This window comes from Camelus ferus, chromosome 9 (assembly GCF_009834535.1).
Source record: "Camelus ferus isolate YT-003-E chromosome 9, BCGSAC_Cfer_1.0, whole genome shotgun sequence".
Taxonomy (NCBI): Eukaryota; Metazoa; Chordata; class Mammalia; order Artiodactyla; family Camelidae; genus Camelus; species Camelus ferus.
Window position 1 is genome coordinate 77,061,143 of NC_045704.1, and position 18,580 is coordinate 77,079,722.

Genomic DNA, 18,580 nt, shown 5'->3' on the forward strand with positions numbered 1-18,580 from the left:
CGGGAATCAGAGCCTGTCAGCACAGACGAGTCTTTGAAGGAGTTGTGCTACAAAGAGGGGCAGAAAGGTGGCCGGCGAGAGGTGTAGGGTGAGGTCTTGTTTCCTCTTGTGCGTTAAGATGGGAGAAAATCCAGCACGTTTGCGCGCTGGTGGGAATGATCCAGGAGAGAGGGAAATTCCGGAATGCACAAGAGAGGGAAGAATCCCTGAAGCAGTGACTGGGTGAGAGGAGAGTGGCTGGCCTGGGACGGGAGCACGGCCAGTTCCCTTACAGCCAGCGGGAAGGCGAAGGCGAGGGCTGGCGGCAGGCAGGGGGCGGAGCCTGTGGAAATCCAGTGCTCTTTGGAGGGCTTTTATCTTCTGCATGAAATAGGAAGCAAAGCATCAGCAAAGAATGTAGTTGGAATAGGAGGTGCTGGAAGTTCAAAGAGCAAGGCTAATGTATGAAATAGAGCATGTGGATGACGTGTGATCACAGAGCTGAGTCTTCACATGTTCATTTAGATGTGACTTTGCCCTGGACATATCCAGGCTTTTCTGCTGATCTCTTGGACCCCTGCAAGAGGCATTAAGACCAGAGTGACCATGTGAAGATCAGGTAGATGTTACCTGTGGCTTGACGTACTTCTGACTTACTTCATTTGGAGCTTGTGGCCCTTCAGCTGGTCTCTTAACTTCTTATTCTTCATCCTTTTTGTACCAGTTAAAAACCACCAAAATAATGCTCCAGCCTACAATTAAAATCTCTATCTTGAATGCCATTCATATGTGCCCACTGCATGTTTTAAAGCATTAAAGCAGGCAACTTAAAAACACAGCAGCGTTGAAGTATATAATACTTTTTATTATGTATTCAGGGAGATGTGCTTAATTAATTACTAGCTCAAAACATTTTTTTGTTAATAAAAAACTATATACACTTAGTCATGTAGAATAGACTTAGTTTGTTCAAAAAATAATGATATAAGGGGGATGATTTCTTGTACCACTTGGAAATGAGAAACATCATAGGACTGAGCAACAGAAGAAAGATCATAGGGCAATCTTTGGTAGCTGCAGAAAATGGGGACCAAACTTAGGTAGTAATAAGAGGGAGGAATGGTTTGAGCTGAGCTTCTGGGTAACTAAGCAGGGAAGGTTGGTGTGAGGGAAGGAAGGAAGAAAGCTTCATAAAGAGAGATTTAGCTCTAAGGGGTATCAGCAAGGCAAGTGTTGTGGAAGGTGGTGAAGAAGAAGGAGCTTGTACCAAAGAGAGTATGTGATACACTTAAATCACTTAGTTCTTGTGCAGAGAGTGAGAACTTAATAACCTGCAACTATCTGCAGTCGCCAGTGGTTAACTGGAAACAGAGCCAGACCAGAACCGGGGGAGGCGAGACTGATCAGTTTTCTCTGTACACAACTGACCACGACTGGGCTGCTAGTATCTCGCGTAGTGCAGCGTGAGCGCCACTGCTGCTTGCATTGATTTCCAGGTGTTTAATACGCATTATTTTTACATTAACAGTTATAACAGTTATATTAGCACGTCAGATCTGTGATTTCATTTTGCTTAAGGCAAGAGTAGAATAGGTAATAAATTTTTACAAAAAGTGAGCCAATTTTTAAGACATACTAAGCAAAGAATTAAACAGATAGTGTTAAGTTGCAAATGACTGAAGTTTGAGACAACTTGGATAGAGCACACGGGTTGAATGTTTATTTTAAAGAGAATATGATAGAAGCCTAGTAGATATTCTATTAATATAATTCTCTTTCTTTTCATAGCTGGGCTTTGCAGATCTAAACCTGGCAGAGTTTGCTGGATCAGGAAATACCACTCGTCGCTGTTTACTGGAAGGCTATGACACCAAAAATACAAGACAGGATAATTCCATTCTTAAAGTAAGCACGTTTCCAGATTTGCATGTCAACACATGAGATTCTCTGCCTTTAAATAAGCAAAGGTATATATTGTCAAGGGCAAGATGGGAATCAATCCTGAGATCATAAGCTGACCACACCACTGAAATACTCACCAGCTAGGAGAGAAAATTCTCCAAATCACAGAAGCACTGAAAAGGAGCAGATGTTCGCTTTCATGGTTCTGAGGTGCTCTCTGGTGCTTTGAACATTTAGGGAAGAATACACACAACCACCACAGCAAAAGGGCTCACTGAGAGGAAGGAGCAGCTTGAATGAACAGTTTAAAATGTTTACGGCTTCCAAGAGGTGATTTCCAAAGCAGCTGTGGTGGGCACGTAGAAGTCACTGGGCTCTCGCCCAACAAGTGAAGTGACAGGTGGAACTCACTTTGGACATCTGCCCTACTTTTTCCAAGTACCTTCAGCAGCCATGTATTCTGGCGAACGCACAGGGAATACACACTTCAGAGAGCTGGTAAAGTACCTTGCACCTGGTACAACTCACTGCATAAACCTTTTGCTCTATTTTAGTCAGGTTACGCCATTATAGCAAGTTATCTCATGATAAGAAAGGAAAATAGGGGGAGTGTATAGCTCAGTGGAAGAGTGCATACCTAGCATACACAAAGTCCTGGGTTCAATTCCCAGTACCTCTGGTTAAAACAGACAAACAAACAAACTAGTAAACCTAAAATTACCTCCCCCAATTAAAAAGTAAAATTTTTTAATTTTGGAAAAAGGAAAGTAATTCTGTATAAAGACTGAATGTCAGAAGTTAGTGGACAAAGAATTACCCTGTAACCTAACAGTTTTCAAATTCACTTAGCTTGTGCCCGGCACTGAATAAATTCTCAAATCGTGACTGTTGCTAAGGTTGTCATTATTACCATTATCATTATCATTCCCAGAAGAACATAGTAAGATCCTAGGGCTGGTTCTTAAAAGGCAGCCAGCAACTTGAGAATAGCAGCATTTTTAAAGTGTTAGCAAAGCTTTAGATGCTGGTCCAAAATCGCGAGCAAAGGCCAGACGCATTCTACTCTCACAGGCCGTCAGCCGGCACCCCTGGAAGTATTACAATGCCAAACACGTTGGAGGGAAACATTCCAGACGCTTAAACACTACAGGAATCTGGGAGGAAAGACAGATAAAATAGACCAGAACAGCGCACACCCACAGGATCGTTCCTGGTGAAGCACTTGCTTTCTGTTTCCATCTTTTCCACCCTGATTTTTGCAGATACAAAGTTTTGAGTGTTAAAAATGATTTTTAACCTATGTCTGTATAAAGCAGCAATTCAGTACTGGAAATAACCCAATTCAGTAATCGTTTTATGTAATACTGTCTATTTCTAAATAGAAAATACTGGACCAGGTACTGTCAAGGGTGCACAGATTAGCAGAACATGGCTTCTCCTCGCAAGATCTTTTATAATTACAGTATTTCTTTTTCTTATGTTTAGGTTTTGATCAGTATGCAACTGATGTCTGGTGACCCCTGTTTTAAAACGTAAGTTGATGCTCAGCGAGTGAGTTATTTATCTGAGAGTGTAGTAGTGATTTGTTTGTTTGAATTTTCACATTCGTATTTTGTAGTGTTGTGGACTAATATCAGCAAAGGAATAGTTCTTTTCCCAGGACACTGACCTGACCCTCATAGAAGTTACCAGACAAGCTCTGCACACTCTAAATTACTTAAGCTACGGGTCTTTTGTCATCTTCAGGTTTTGGGTGAAATTATACAAATTAAAATTTTTAATTTGATCTCTGTGGACTTTCTTATTTCTTCAACAAATACCTATTAAGTGCCTTTCTATGTGTTAGGCCCTAATTTTGACACTAGAGAAATAGCAGTGGAAAAAAAAAAAAAAGATCAAGTCTCTGACATGTTGGAGCTTATATTCTAAGAGGAAAATAAACAACAAACCAACAAGTAAATATATAATATAAAGATGGTGATGAGTGCTTTGGAGAAAAATAAAGCAGGGTAGGAGGGCCACGGTGGGGAGGAGTGCTTTATATTTATTTAGTCAGGAAAGTCCTTCCTGTTAAAGGGTATGATATTTGAGCAGAGACCTGAGGGAGGTGGGAAGCAAGCTTTGCAGATGTTTGGGGAAAGAGCATTTGAGGCAGAGGAAACAAGGACAAAGGCCTTGAGAGAGGAGTGTGTTTTGCATGTTCAGGTGGCTACCTGGAGCCCAATACGTCTAGAACAGAGGGAATGAGGGTAACAGGAGGTGAGATCAGATGACAGCGTCTTGTAGGCCATTATAATAATAGTCTCGTAGGCCACTTAGAATCTGAGTGCAATAAAAAGCTGCTGGAGGGTTTAAAACAGAGGAGTAAAATGATCAGACTTACGGTTGGTGGATAGAGAATAGATGATTTGTGAGGAGCAATGAGGGAGCCAAGGGCAGAAATAGGTAGATGAGTTAGGAGAGTGTCTCAGTAATGTATGGTCTGGGCCTGAGTGACTAGAAGAGTGGGGTAAACTTATTGAAATGAGAGTCTATAAGAGGAACAGGTTGGGAACTTGGGTGTTGGACGTGTTAAATTTGAGATCCCCCTTTAACATCCAGGTAGGCATTTTAAGTAGGCAGTTGACTATATCACCACAGGGTTCACTGGGGAGGGCCAGACTGGAGACAGAAGTTTGGAAATCATGACATTAGCAGCACATAGATGCTAGTTAAAGCCATGAGCTTTGATTAAATGACCTAGAGGGAATGAGTATAAATAAAGAACAAAAGACTGAGATGTGTCTACTATATATATAATAGACAAACAACAAGGACCTACTCTACAGCACAGGGAACTATATTCAATATCTTGTAATAACCTATAATGGAAAAGAATCTGAAAAAGAATATATATGTATGTATGTATATGTATAACTGAATCACTTTGCTGTACGCCTGAAACTAACACAACATCGTAATCAAAGACACCTCAATAAAATAAATTTTTTTAAAAGAGGGGGAAAAAAAGACTGAGATGTGGGACACTCCAGCATGTTAGAGGCTGGGGAGATAGGGCAGAACCAGCAAAGGTGCCACCGATGAGACAAAGAGGAAAGGACCAAAGGAGATTATGGTCCTGAAACCAGGTGAAGAGTGTGTTTCAAAAAGGAGGGAGTAATCAGCTATGTCACACACTGCTTAAGGAGGTCATGGAAGGCGAGGGCTGAGAACTGACCTTTGCATTTTTCAGTATAGAGACCGTTGGTGACTCTGACAAGCACTGGTGGAATGCTTTTAGACTACAGCCATATTGGAGGGAGTTAAAGAGAATTTTGGAAGAGAAAAATTGGAGACAGTGAGTATAAACAATTAGGAGGAGTTTTACTATAAAAAAAAAAGGAAAAATGTAGTTATAAATATAAAGAGGCTATGAGGTTAAGGGCAGCTTTTTGTTTTTTAACATGGGAAGTAGCACAGTGTACTTGTATCCGATACGAATGGTCCAGTAGACAAGGAGAAAAGTACTGCAGAAGAGAAAAGGGACAGTTGCTAGAACAGTGTCCTTGTCAAGAGGGATGAGGGCAGAGAATATGGCTACAGATGCAGTTATATGAGAAAAGGAAACGTACGGAGGTTATTTTCAAATTGCTCCTGATTTCTTAGTGATACAGGAAACAAAGTTATCATTGAAGAGCAAGGATGGAAGAAATGGAGATGGAGGTTTGAGGAAAGAGGAAAAGATGTGTTAAAAGTCTTCTCAGAGAGTATGGGAAAAGGCAGTAGGATGCCTGCAGCAATCTTGATGACACCTAATCATTTAAAATGAAACTTAATCAGATATTATTTAAATATCTGAGAGAAAAGATAGAAAGGTAAACAACTACTTCCCCATGCATTAGCTTCGTGCTTTTAATAGCAACATCCATATAATTCTCTACGTACATACGGTGTTTTATAAAGATGAAAAAATATATATATAACACAAATCAATTCTTGATTAAAATTATGCATTTTCCTATAACTTAGCCTTCCTGTGCTGTTTTCTCTCAAAACATGATTTCCTGGCTTCTTTCTTTATTTCCTACTCTTTTGGGACTAAATAGTTTTTGCTTCTTAGGTAACAATATGTTTTCCTGGTGGAATCAGTTTAGGGTGAAATGAGAAAATGAGCAGCAAAATTTAGTAGAAGAAAATGCATTCCTCCTTAGGAGCTTTTTATGAATGTTCCCTTTCTGGCTCTTTCTCTGCCATTTTATCTATTTATGAAACTCAGATACTGAAGAGCTCAAAAATAGATCATCTTATGTTCTGTGTTATCTCCACAAATGTAATTCTGAGAGTCTAGAGTTATAGAGAAAGACTTTCATAACTCATTAGCATAAACAAACTTTACCTAACCCCAAGACACAAAAGTATTTCTCAGGAGAATCAAACCCCCAATATTAGTTTTCTCTTTTCTTTGAATACCTGAAATTGTGCAACTGTCAGTGGGAAAAGAGCAGCTCTAACCCGTCAGTGCACTTTCTCATACTGAGTACGGACTGAATGGAAAAATATTTGAACTGCTAATGTGAAAAGTAAATTACTTTTACCAGGTGCTATTTCAGTGTATTATCAAATATGTACAATCTCAGTACTTCAGAGCTGAAAAGAGCGTTGGAAGTTGTCTGATCTGGTGACTTTTTTTCCAGAATATTTAGCCACAAAAGTCCTTTGCACAAATATATTATGAATCCCATATATAACATTTTTCTATTAAGGGGGAAAAGGTATAGAATCCTGCTACCCCCTGAAGTGCCTAAAGGAGCTTCAGGAAGCCAATTTCAAAAATATGGATATAATCCATGTTCTCCTTTTACAGATGAGAACACTGAGGCACAGAGCAATTGAGTGACTTAGACTAAGTGTTTGTCTGTAAGCCATAGATGTAAATCTCTGCTAGGGAGGTTCATTGGACTGTTCTCTCTGCTTTTGTCTGTCTTTAAATTTTTCATGATACAAAGTTTTCAAAAACCTACCAGAGAAACAGAGTACAGTGGATCCTTAGCATTCTCAGAGTCAAGTTCTAGTTTTGATACTATATGAGCAGATCTGTGACTCAGATTGCACAATTTTTCAGAAACACAAATTTTATACTAAAGTCAGTATTTATGAAGACAGCTGGTAAGCCAACCTCTAACCAACCACTTGCCCTGAACTCTGTTTTGTATTTCTCTTCAACTCTTAAAATAGCCACCGGCTCTTTATAAAAGAATGAAGCTGACTCTGAGAAGAAAGCCAATCGCTAGAACCGATGAAGAAAAAGGAGATTTTGAAGGAGAAATTATATACTGTGCTGGCATTTAATTGTCTGCTGGTAAAGCGGACCTAGGGGTGATGTAACCCTCTTGAGGAGCTAGGGCTCTGGGGCATTACTATTCCAGAAGGAAGGAAATCACCCTTTGCCAAAATGATTTAATGACTGTTACTGTCACCTAGTTTAATTCCTGGAACAATTCTGTAATGTGAATATTATCAACTCCGTGATGTGAGGACATTGCGGCTCAGAGGTCAAGGAACTGATTTGTCCAGGGTCCCAGGACTCACTCACTCACTGCGTGTGCGTTGGTTGCCTGCCGTGTGCTGGCATTTACCAAGCTGAGTAAGACCAGCCGCCTGCTCTGAAGGAGTCTCTGTTGGCGTTGGGGACAGACATACAACGCATGATGTCACTGAGGCATAGAGGATAGGGACCCTAACTCCTTTTCCTGGAACACCAGGAAGATCTTCGCTGAGAGGGGGACACTGAGCTGGGTTTTAAAGGATGAACAGGAAATCACTAAGCACAGGAGGTGTGTAGAGATATTGCAGGAAGCTTGTACAAGTTTATGGCAGTGTGACCGGGCGTGGAAAGAATATTTATGAAATACCCTGTAGGTAGTAGTGTCGCTTTAGGAGGTCGTTTCTCCCATACTCTTAACATTACTGTGAAATTGAAACAAAATAATCCCATCCCTTTCCTTCTGTAATGGGGCTACATCAAACAGTTTCTGATAAGGGATATAAAAACATTTTCAGAACAAAAAGGGTAATAGGATTAAAAAAGTGGCACATGGTGGGCACTCAGTGACTATTTATTCCACACAGCTCAGTTGTCTCAGGTGACTTGGGAGACTTCAGACTCCAAAATTCGCTAGGAATTTTTTTATTCTAAATTTGCCTTAATATCAGTATGAATTTTCTCCATAATGGTTAGTTGCCCCAGGAATAGAGAAGTTAGTGCAGATGGCTGAAATTATCAAGGATTGGGATTCTTCAGATTTTTTGAGACTGCAGAGCACAGGGCACCAAACTGAAGGTATTGCTCAGAGTGTTGTGGCTGTGAAGTCAGACTGGACAGGAGGGAGCAGAGCCAGAGGGAGACTGATGGAGAGAGAGAAAGGGCAGAGGCCACAGGCTGGAAGTTCTGAAGGGTGGAAAACAGGTCTAAGAGGTAGAGGGAGGGAGACACTAATCAGGACACTTGTGAAAGGAAAAACAAAGGAGCAGGTATTAAAAAGATAAGAATTTAGACAAGCAGGCATGAGTCACCATCAATGATTAGTGATTCGTAACTGACTAGAGATTCCATTCTTTGTAAGTGTATTTCTTTTACATATTGGTATTTCTTCTAGAATATTGAATGTAGGGTTTTTGTTTTCCTTTTTTTCCCACCAAGCTGCTTTATGTTGTTTAAAATTATAGCTTTTGGTAATTGAAGAGGTAGGTCTAGGTCAGACTGCATAGGGCCTTGTATTGCCATTCTGAGGAGTTTGAGCTTTATCCCAAAGGAGCTATTAAAGTGATTTAAGTCAGAGTAACATGTGCATATGCACACTTCAGAAAGAGCACAGTGAGGGTAGCATGGAATAGAGGTAGGCAGACTAGTTGGGAGACTCTTACAGTCACCCAGGAAAGGGTGCGAAGGCCAAGTGCAAGTAATTAGTGGAGGTGGAGAAGAGATGATGAATAGGAAAAGTACTGAGAGAGAGTCTGTGGGATTTGGAAATTGATTGGGTATGGATAAAAGTGAGTAGGAAGGAGACAGGCAATATCTAGGATTCTGGTTTTGGTGACTTTTTTTTTTTTTAATTGAAGCATAGTTGATTTACAATATTGTGTTAGTTTCAGATATACAACAAACTGATTCAGTTATGTATATTTTTCAGTCTTCTTCATTATAGGTTATTACAAGAGATTGAACATAATTCCCTGTGCTATATAGTAAATCCTTGTTGCTTACCTATTATATGTATAGTGGTTTGTATCTGTTAATTCCATACACCTAATTTATCCCTCTCTTTCTCCTTTGGTAACCGTAAGTTTGTTTTCAATGTCTATGAGTCGGTTTCTGTTTTGTATATAGATTCATTTGTATTATTATTTTAGACTCCACATATAAGTGATACGTAATATTTGTCTTTGTCTGACTTGCTTTACTAAGTGTATTCTCTAGGTCCTTCCATGTTGCTGCAGATGGCAATATTTCATTCTTTTTATGGCTGAGTAATAGTTCATTGTATATATACACCATGTCTTCCTAAGCCAGTCTTCTGTTGATGGGCACTTAGGTTGTTTCCATGTCTAGGCTGTTGTAAATGGTGCTGCTATGACCATTGGGGTGCATGTATCTTTTTGAATTAAGAATTTTCATCTTTTGCTGAAAGAGAAGGAGTGGGATTACTGGATCATGTGGTAGCCCTATTTTTAGTTTTTTAAGGAACCTCCATACTGTTTTCCATAGTGACTGCACCAATTTACCTTCCCACATGCAGTGTAAGAGAGTTCCCTTTTCCCCACACCCTCTCCAGCATTTATTATTTGTAGACTTTTTGATGATGACCATTCTGACTGGTGTGAGGTGATATCTCACTTTAGTTTTGATTTGCATTTCTCTGATAATTAGCAGTGTTGAACATCTTTTCATGTGCCTGTTTGCCATGTGTGTCTTCTTTGGGAAAATGTCTGTTTAATTCCTCTGCCCATTTTTTGATTGGGTTGTTTGTTTTTTCAGTATCGAGTTGTATGAGCTGTTTATATATTTTGGATATTTAACCCCTTGTCAGTCACATCTTTCACAAATAGGTCATCTTTTCATTTTTTTGCTGTGCCCAGGCTTTTAAATTTTATTAGGTCACATTTGTTTATTTTTGCTTTTATTTCTTTTGCCTTCAGAGACTTACCTAATAAAACATTGCTAGGATTTATGTCAGAGAATGTTTTGCCTATGTTCTCTTCTAGGAGATTTATGGTGTCCTGTCTTATATTTAAGTCTTTAACCCATTTTGAGTTTATTTGTGTGTATAGTGTGAGGGAGTGTTCTAACTTCATTGATTTACATACTGCTGTCCAGTTTTCCCAACACCACTTGCTGAAGAGACTGTCTTTACTCCATTGTATATTCTTACCTCCTTTGTCAAAAATTAACTGACTCTAGGTGTGTGGATTTATTTCTGGGCTCTCTATCCTGTTCCATAGATCTGTATGTCTGTTTTTGTGCCAGTAACACGCTGTTTTGATTAGTGTAGCTTTGTATAGTCTGAAATCTGGAAGGGTTTTACCTCCACCTTTGTTCTTTTTCCTCAGTATTGCTTTGGCAATTCTGGGTCTTTGTGATTCCATATAAATTTTAGGATTATTTGTTCTAGTTCCGTGGAAAATGTCATGGGTATCTTGATAGGGATTGCTTTAAATCTGTAGATTGTTTTCAGTAGTATGGCCACTTTAATAATATTAATTCTTCCAATCCAAGAGCATGAAATATCTTTCCGTTTCTTTGAATCATCCTCAGTTTCCTTTATCAGTGTTTTATAGTTTTCAAAGTCTTTCACCTCCTTGGTTAAGTAGTTTATTCTTTTTTTTTTTCCACTCAATTTTAAACAAGATTTTTTTTACTTTATCTTTCTTATGTTTTGTTGTTAATGTAAATAAATGCAACTGATTTCTGTATATTAATCTTGTATCCTGCTACCCTGTTGAATTCATTTATTAGTTCTAAGAGTTTTTGTATGGCGACAGAGGCAATATGTAGGATTCTGGTTTTGGTGACTTTCGGATTGTGGTGGAGAATACAAGAAGAAAACAGATTGGAGGAAAGAATGAGTTCAGCTGTGCAGATACTTAAATATCACAATAGGATATCCAATTTTGGAATTTAGGAGATCCTGGAATAGGAATAATCTGTCAGTTAATAGGTTTAATGGCAATCTTAAATGTCTATATCCCCAAGGATCTGAATAGCCTAAGGATTCCATGGAACTAATACAGTAACATTTTGAGAATTGGCACATAAAAGCTCTGCTTCACGATCCCCCTTTCACACCTTCCTACTTTATTTCAGGTCACCAAGGGATGGTCTCTAGGAAGATCTGGTTTTCCTCTAGATACCAACCTTAAAAGATTAGGGATGTTTTCTTAAAAAAAAAAAAAAAAGTTCTTATTAGAACTCAGTCTTGCCCCTGCCTGCTTCACAGCTTCTACAGGAAAATAGGAGCTTTGAATGAGCTATTGAAAAATACCCATCACCTCCTCCCAGAGAATCCAGCCTGAAAAATCAAATCTAAACAACTAGGGCTCTTTATTACTCTCCCTGGGGCAGGTGGACTGTTTACAAAGACAGCAGAGGATAAAACCATGGATACTATTTAGAGGTAAATGGAGCCAACAAGTTTATACCGTATAGCACAGGGAAATATATTCAATATCTTGTAGTAGTTCATGGTGGAAAAGAATATGAAAATGAATGTATGTATATTCATATATGACTGAAAAATTATGCTGTACACCAGAAATTGACACGACATTGTAAACTGACTATAACTCAATGAAAAAATTTTTTAAAAAAAAAGAGGTAAATGGAGCCAACAAGAGATCTTAGGCACTGGAGCAGGAGATGTGAAGTATCCGCCCCCAGCCTCGGCTACAATGGGGCTTGTGCCGGCCTTCGCCTCACACATCCATCCCTGCCCGGCCTGAGAGTTGAGCTGACAGTTGAAGTCCCCTCCACCAACAGTTCTGGGACCGCACCTCCTCTCTTTTCCCGACTCCATGGAGGTAGTGGCCTTCCTGGTCTCCCAATTTTTGTTGTGTAAAAACCCCTTTTTTTCCCAGTGAATTTTACTCAAGTGTTGAGGATGCTCATATATTATGTGTTGATTTTCATCACTTTCATCCTCAAAGAGGTAAATCAACGGGCACCTTCCTAAGACTGTGTACTGACTACACAACCAGTCTGTAACAGTATTTCAAATTTTCAGATTCACCATAAAGCAAGTTCTGATCCCCAGAAATGTTTATTTACAGGCCTCCTTCTACATCAATGTCTATACCAATTGCTGGTGAGTCCGAATCTCTGGAAGAAGATAGAAAAGGTGGAGAGACTCTCAAAATTCATCTTGGGATAGCAGGTATGGATGTGTCACTTACTGGGTTTTCACTTTGTGAGAAACAGTACTACTTGATGTCCTAAACAATTCCCAAAGTGCCTCCCAGACTTAAAACTCTGTACATGACTTGAAATACACTGATAAGTATCAGCAGGGTTTTTTAACTATGCAATTTTTGTTGAAGCCAACGCTTCATTTAGTCTAAAGGCTATGTTATGCTCTGACAGATTAAAAGCTAAATGCTGTGGTGATACCCCCCCACCCCGACCCCCACCACTGTATGCTTCTGCTCCCTACGGATGCCACAACAGGACATGGCAGGACTTTTCCCACCCTACCCACCCAGCAGCTTCTGCCAGTCACCTCTCAGGTGTTGCTTCTCTTCCATGAATCACACACATCTGTCCGGTTCCCAGACGTTAGTGCACACCAGAGTCGCCTTGTGGGCTTGGTAAACCATAGCTTGCTGATGCTGCAGCCAGAGTTTTTGATTAAGTAGATCTGGGTTGGGGCTTGAAAGCTACTTGACTGAGTTCCCAGGTGCTGCTGCTGCTGGGCCTCGGGCCACACCTTGAGAGCCACTTCTCCAGGCAAAGTCCCAGCCGTAGACAGTGTGCTCCCCAAGTCAGCAGCAGGTGAGGGAATGTCAAATTGGCTGGGGAAAAGGCACTTAGGGGCTTCCTTTTTCTCCCACACCATGTGACCATGGTTATTATTCGGAAGAATGAAAAGAAAGGTGCAGTGACGCGATTAACATTTTCCCCACTTTTCAGATTGCAAGGATATTGTTTCTTACAGATAATGAAGATTATGAACTCTCCTGATTTGGGATCAGTGAATCCTTTGTATACTTTTAACTTTTTCATTGGTGCCTTCTCTTCAGTGTTTAAATATTCTGAGTCCTTTCTCAGATTGGAAGCCAAACACTCATTAGCCTACATCGTGCCCTATCTGCTGCTCTTCCATGGGCCCCCGCCCTCTCTCTCTCTCACACACTTTCTATAGCCAAACTCATAGGAAGAATACACGGCCCATTTACTCCTAAATGTACACACACCCTGGTTTCTGCCTTCTGCCCTCTCTTGATCATGTCTCCAGGAACATGATTGTCAAGTCCTGTGGGCAGTTTTCATCTTTCTTGAGTCTTTCTCTTCCGGTGGCTCCCACCTCTCCTTCTCTAGCTTCTGGGGGCTCCTTTATCTTCTTGCACCTTCCTCTTAAAATGCTGGTGCTCCGCAGGATTTGGGTCCCTCCTCACTCTCCCTGGGCAGTGTCATCTATACCTGGAACTTAGCTATCAAATAAATGTAAATGTGACCATGTAAACATGAGTTAATATTTTTGATTTACAAATTTGTGTTGCCTCCAGACTTCATCCTAAACTCCAGGTACCTGTTTCCAAATGCTTTTTGGAAAGGTCCACTTCGTGTCACAGACTGAAATCTGTCTGGTTATCTTTTTTCTCAACTAAGCCTCTAAGCTCTTCGCAATCAGGTCTTAATTTGTTTTGTATCAACAGCATAAAGGCCAGAGACATGGTAGAAATTCAGTGACTAGTGAATGGGTGTCCTCAGGCGCCCCAAATTCCACACACCCAACACGTCTTCCTGACTCTTGCTCCTGTATTTTCTACCTGTATTTCCCCCTTTACTTTCTGTGTGTCCTGGCACACTCTTCTAATTAGTAATTAAATACTTCCATCTGTCCCTGTCAGACATCCCTCAGCTGGATTACTATGCAAATCTGCACTCCTTCACCCCCGTTCTTCCTGCTGCCAGAGTGATCTTTTCAAAATGTCCATCTGGTCCAGTCACACCCCTGCTTAAAGCCATTGAATTGTTTCCTTCCTTAAACTCATAGGAGAAGGTCCTTCATTAGCAGGCATCCACTCATCTGTCTTCCCTCCAGTTATCTGCACCACTACCTTATGGCAACTTGACCGAACTTAACTTTCCTACAGACAAGGCATGCTTTCCCCCACCTAGTCTAGCCAAGGAATCCCTATGCATCATTAAAGACCTGAATTAACCTCCTGTATGAGGTCTTCGCCCTGTTACCAGCTAGTGCTCGATGCACTTGTCCTTTTTTTTTTTTTTTTTTTTTTTTTTTTCTCATTCTTGTGGGACCCTGGCAGGTGGGAAAGCTTTTCTTGGGCATATGCCAGAAGGTAGCCAAGTTCCTGTGTGAGCAGTGAATGCTGGTCCCAGGACTTAAAGACTTTGTTCTCTCTGCCTCAGAAGCCCTACTCCTGCCCGTCATCCAGAGAAAAGTCTGCACTCAGAGAGGCAGGCAGGAAATCAAGGAGGACAGAGGTGTGGGGACAGGATTGTGGGGATGGTGGTCCTTTGGAGCTCTTGGTAGCTTCTTTTTGGTGCTTGTATTTTGGTACTTGGCAAAATGTATTAAAACTGCTTCAACTCTATAAACTGTGACGCATATATTTTATCTTATTTATTTTGTACCCCTCTATCTCTTACAGTATTGGGCACATGACCTGGTAGGGGCTTAATAAATACTTACTTGAATGAATAAATTTTGAAAACCAGTAAACAAATGGATGAATTACGATCTGGCCAACCCTAGGAGTTAAATATATAATTCTTGATAGGAACCAACTATTTTGGTTGAGAATCTGGGTTTAGAACTAGTAGCTAATTGGGTTTAGAACCACCGTCAAGTAGGAAAAGGGATGTTCACTTGGATTTGTATCTTACAGTCTGTCCAGAGATGAGAAGCCTTTTGGAGAAGGGCCAGGTTCTCCAGTAGCTCACGTGTTTGGCAGCGTTCATCGGTCCATCTGTGTTCAATATCACTTATAGAACTGCTGCTATAATTGCTGCATTACTCAATTGGTTTTCTTTTGCCTCTAAGTGAAAAGTAGTTCTGATTTCCAGATATTTCGCCCTTGTGAAAATGGTCACAGTTCTGCATTCTGTGGAAGAAGCCTGGCTCTGGAAATACATAATTGGCATCTGGATTATGCACATTATCAGGGAAATACTAGAAATGGCTTTGACACTGCTTTTTTTTTTTTTTGTACATTTACTTTGAGACTGAATACTGTAATCAATTTCTGAAGAACTTTATTCTCAGTGCTACATCACATGCTGTGTTGATTTAAACCAAATTATAGCTTAGCACCAGCAACACGAACACGAAAGTAACAAAGTACTCTTTAGTCTACTGCTTTGATGGATTTGGGAGAGCAAGATTTCCTTAGAACCAAACAAAAACCTGGCAATTTTATGAGAATTTTTAAGAACATCTCAGACTCATTTTTATTAGAGAAACGTTAAACAGAAAAACTAAAATAGTTTTATTTACAATGAAGTGCTGTTAAATCTTACGAAAAGTACTATAATTCTTCAGTAAACTGAGGTATTTAAGTTCCTTGTATTTCTTGCAACACAGTTGTTTACATGGTACTGATTTAAAGAGATTTCTTTCTCTCTATAACTTGATAATGAACTTAGCAGTTTATAAAATCTGCAGAGTACAAGACAAATTGACCATTGACTTATTGGCAGTAATAGTAACATTATGTTATGACTCACTGCAGATCTCTCAGCAAAGAGTGCCTCTGTTCCAGATGAGCTTGGTGCCTGTGGACACTCTAGAACGTCAAGCTATGCAAGCCAGCAGTCCAAAGTATCAGGTAGAGGCTAAAAGTAAAGTTGAATTGCTCTAAAGGGACTTGGAATTGCTATGGTGAGGGAGAGAATATTTGGTTGCAGTGTGTTTGATACTTCGTATTACATCCAGAGTGATTTTCTCTGACAGGGTATAGCTCATGCCACTCCAGGTCATCTAGTTTCTCTGAGCTCTGCCACAGGAGAAACACCTCCGTGGGAAGTACATCAACAGGGATCGAAAGTATTCTAGAGCCATGTGATGAAATTGAGCAAAAGATAGCTGAACCAAATCCTGATGCAGCTGACAAAGAAGATACAGCTTCAGAAACACCCAACAGGTAATCATTTTGGTCTTGGTTTAAATGGAAAAAAAAAAACAACTTTGTTTTCATAACACAATTTTAAAAAGGAGGAAATTTTTAAAAATTATTTTCAAAGATGCCCAGTGAAACAAGATTCTGTAGAATCTCAGCTGAAGCGAGTTGATGACACCAGAGTGGATGCAGATGATGTTGTGGAGAAAATATTACAAAGTCAAGACTTCAGCCTAGATTCCAGTGCAGAAGGTGCGTAGATAACCATTAAGTACACATAGATGTATGTGATCCAGGTTTGTATGCTCCATGGGTCAGCAGTTAAGAGGCAGTGCATCACGATCCTGCCTGTTGCATTTTTGTAAAATAAATTTCACACCCCTAAAAATCTGAAGATAACTATGGCTCATTTGTTAATGGATATTAAATTCGTAAAAGAATTAACTTTAGTTTAAAAATACCAACTTTAAAGAAAGCTTCTGTTGTGTTTTTTAATTTATGCATCAGTGTCTGCCATGTTTGTATACCTTATGGTAGATACCTGCACCTGCTTTGTCACAGCGAGGCTTGAGTACCTCAAGTCCTGTTGTAATTTGGAAGGTTGGGTGGTGATCTTGAAATGATAGTAAATAACACAGTCCCTCAGTTCCGTCCTTAGCAATTTCACTGAAACTGAAAATTTACATGCCACCAAATTGAAAGGTATAATTATTCATGCTGGTGTGAATAGAGAGCAGTTAACAATGGACTTAGTTTCATTATGTAACCGGTTGTAGAGAGAAATAATTAAACCCCACTTGAGGAAATTTGTAGGAACAGCTGCCTTCTTTGCTTGGCTTTAAGAAAGTTAATGAGACATAATTAGGGTATCTTGTAAATTGCCTGGTTTAAAACATGGATGTAGCTTGTTTTTTAAAGTTTTTTTTATTTCTTTAATAAAGCTGAAATGTGAACTTACTATAATATGAATATTATTTGACAATAATCTAATAGTTGTACATGTAACAAATCCTGTAAATGTGTATTGCAGAAGAAGGACTGAGGTTATTTGTGGGTCCTGGGGGAAGAGCAACCTTCGGCAGTCGTCATCTTCCAAACAGGTATGGAGTCCAAATAGTATCTTACTAAAATAAAGAATAGACTGACTTTTTCTTTCAAATCTTCATGCGTAGAAGATGAAAGTTGCAAAGTTTGTATTAGATTGAGGCTAGAAAGCACAGTAATTAGTAATTCCATGAGAATTACAGCTCCTAGTATAGCTCTTAGTTTTCCTTATTCTGAGTATGTTTGAAATTGTATTTTATAAGTTTATTTGTTGGTTTCCTTAGATGTACTTTTAGAATGTATTAGTAGAGGACCAGTAGAGCACTGGGCAAGATGCACTATAAAAAGGACATTTAGAAAAGAGTTCTTAGCCTGATATCTTAGAGCAAAGCAAAACTGTGTTGTCCATCAGTGGTCTTGTGTGTCATGAGCCGTCACACAGCCCCTCAGCAGCGGATGCTGCTACTGACCTTGCTTGTCCTCTTTTCCCCACCATACTGGAGTCTAACATGCATGTTAGGAGAATAAGTTCAGAAAACCAATCTTCATTTTGCTAGTTATTCAGATTCAGAAGGAGAAAAGGCACCTGCCAAACTTAGCCATTCTGATTCCCGGCACTGCAGCCAGTGATAGTGAGCACAGGTGCTGAGGACACCTTAGAAATTCTGATCACTCCACTGCTTCCCCACAGCATGACCCCTGGGCACCCGGTGCTCAGTATTGCCCTGTAATATGTATGTCGAGTTCCAGCACAACTACAGAGTAAGTCAGAGTTGCAGGGGGAGGGAGCCCCCTTGGTCCAAGACAGTTCTTTTACTCTCCAGTGTTACTCTCAAAGCCTAAAACAATGTATAGTTTGTTTCTTCTACCAATACTTATTGTACTGAGTTCCTCTTGGGTGCCCAGCACATTGCAGGGCCCAAAGGGTACAAAGGAGGAAACACCTACATCAGCAACTACAATCAGGTATGACAGGTGGTAAGACAGGGAATAGAAATCTCATCTTAAGAGCAGCTCTACTTTTATCTGTTACGGATACTGAGGTTCTTCTAAGATGTTGTTTGTAAAAGGGGTTCTGCTGCTAAAGAATATTTTTTAATATATTGCTTTTTTTTTGCATTTAGTAAGTATTGTTTTATGATCGATACTTTGTAAGAAGTACCAAAGGATTTATCATGTGCTAGTTTGTAATTAAAAAGGAACCATGAAAAGGAAAGGAAAGGAAAGGAAAGGAGAGGAGGGGAGAGGAAAGGAAAGAAGGAAGGAAGGAAGGAGAGAGAGGGGGTGAGGGAGGGAGGGGGGGAGAGAGACAGAAAGAAAGGAA

The 18,580-nt window shown here is 39.9% G+C and overlaps 1 protein-coding gene across 2 annotated transcripts in view; it reads left to right on the forward strand.

Moving 5' to 3' along the window:
* The window catches only part of FAM102B (family with sequence similarity 102 member B), a 74,759-nt gene that overhangs the window by 32,761 nt on the left and 23,418 nt on the right, over positions 1 to 18,580 (forward strand). For both annotated transcript variants that reach the window (XM_032487237.1, XM_032487236.1), the window contains exons 4-10: positions 1,768 to 1,884; positions 3,367 to 3,413; positions 12,184 to 12,287; positions 15,826 to 15,921; positions 16,047 to 16,236; positions 16,337 to 16,464; positions 17,243 to 17,312. In XM_032487237.1, the coding sequence (XP_032343128.1) occupies positions 1,768 to 1,884; positions 3,367 to 3,413; positions 12,184 to 12,287; positions 15,826 to 15,921; positions 16,047 to 16,236; positions 16,337 to 16,464; positions 17,243 to 17,312 (752 nt within the window). The remainder of the gene's footprint in view (positions 1 to 1,767; positions 1,885 to 3,366; positions 3,414 to 12,183; positions 12,288 to 15,825; positions 15,922 to 16,046; positions 16,237 to 16,336; positions 16,465 to 17,242; positions 17,313 to 18,580) is intronic.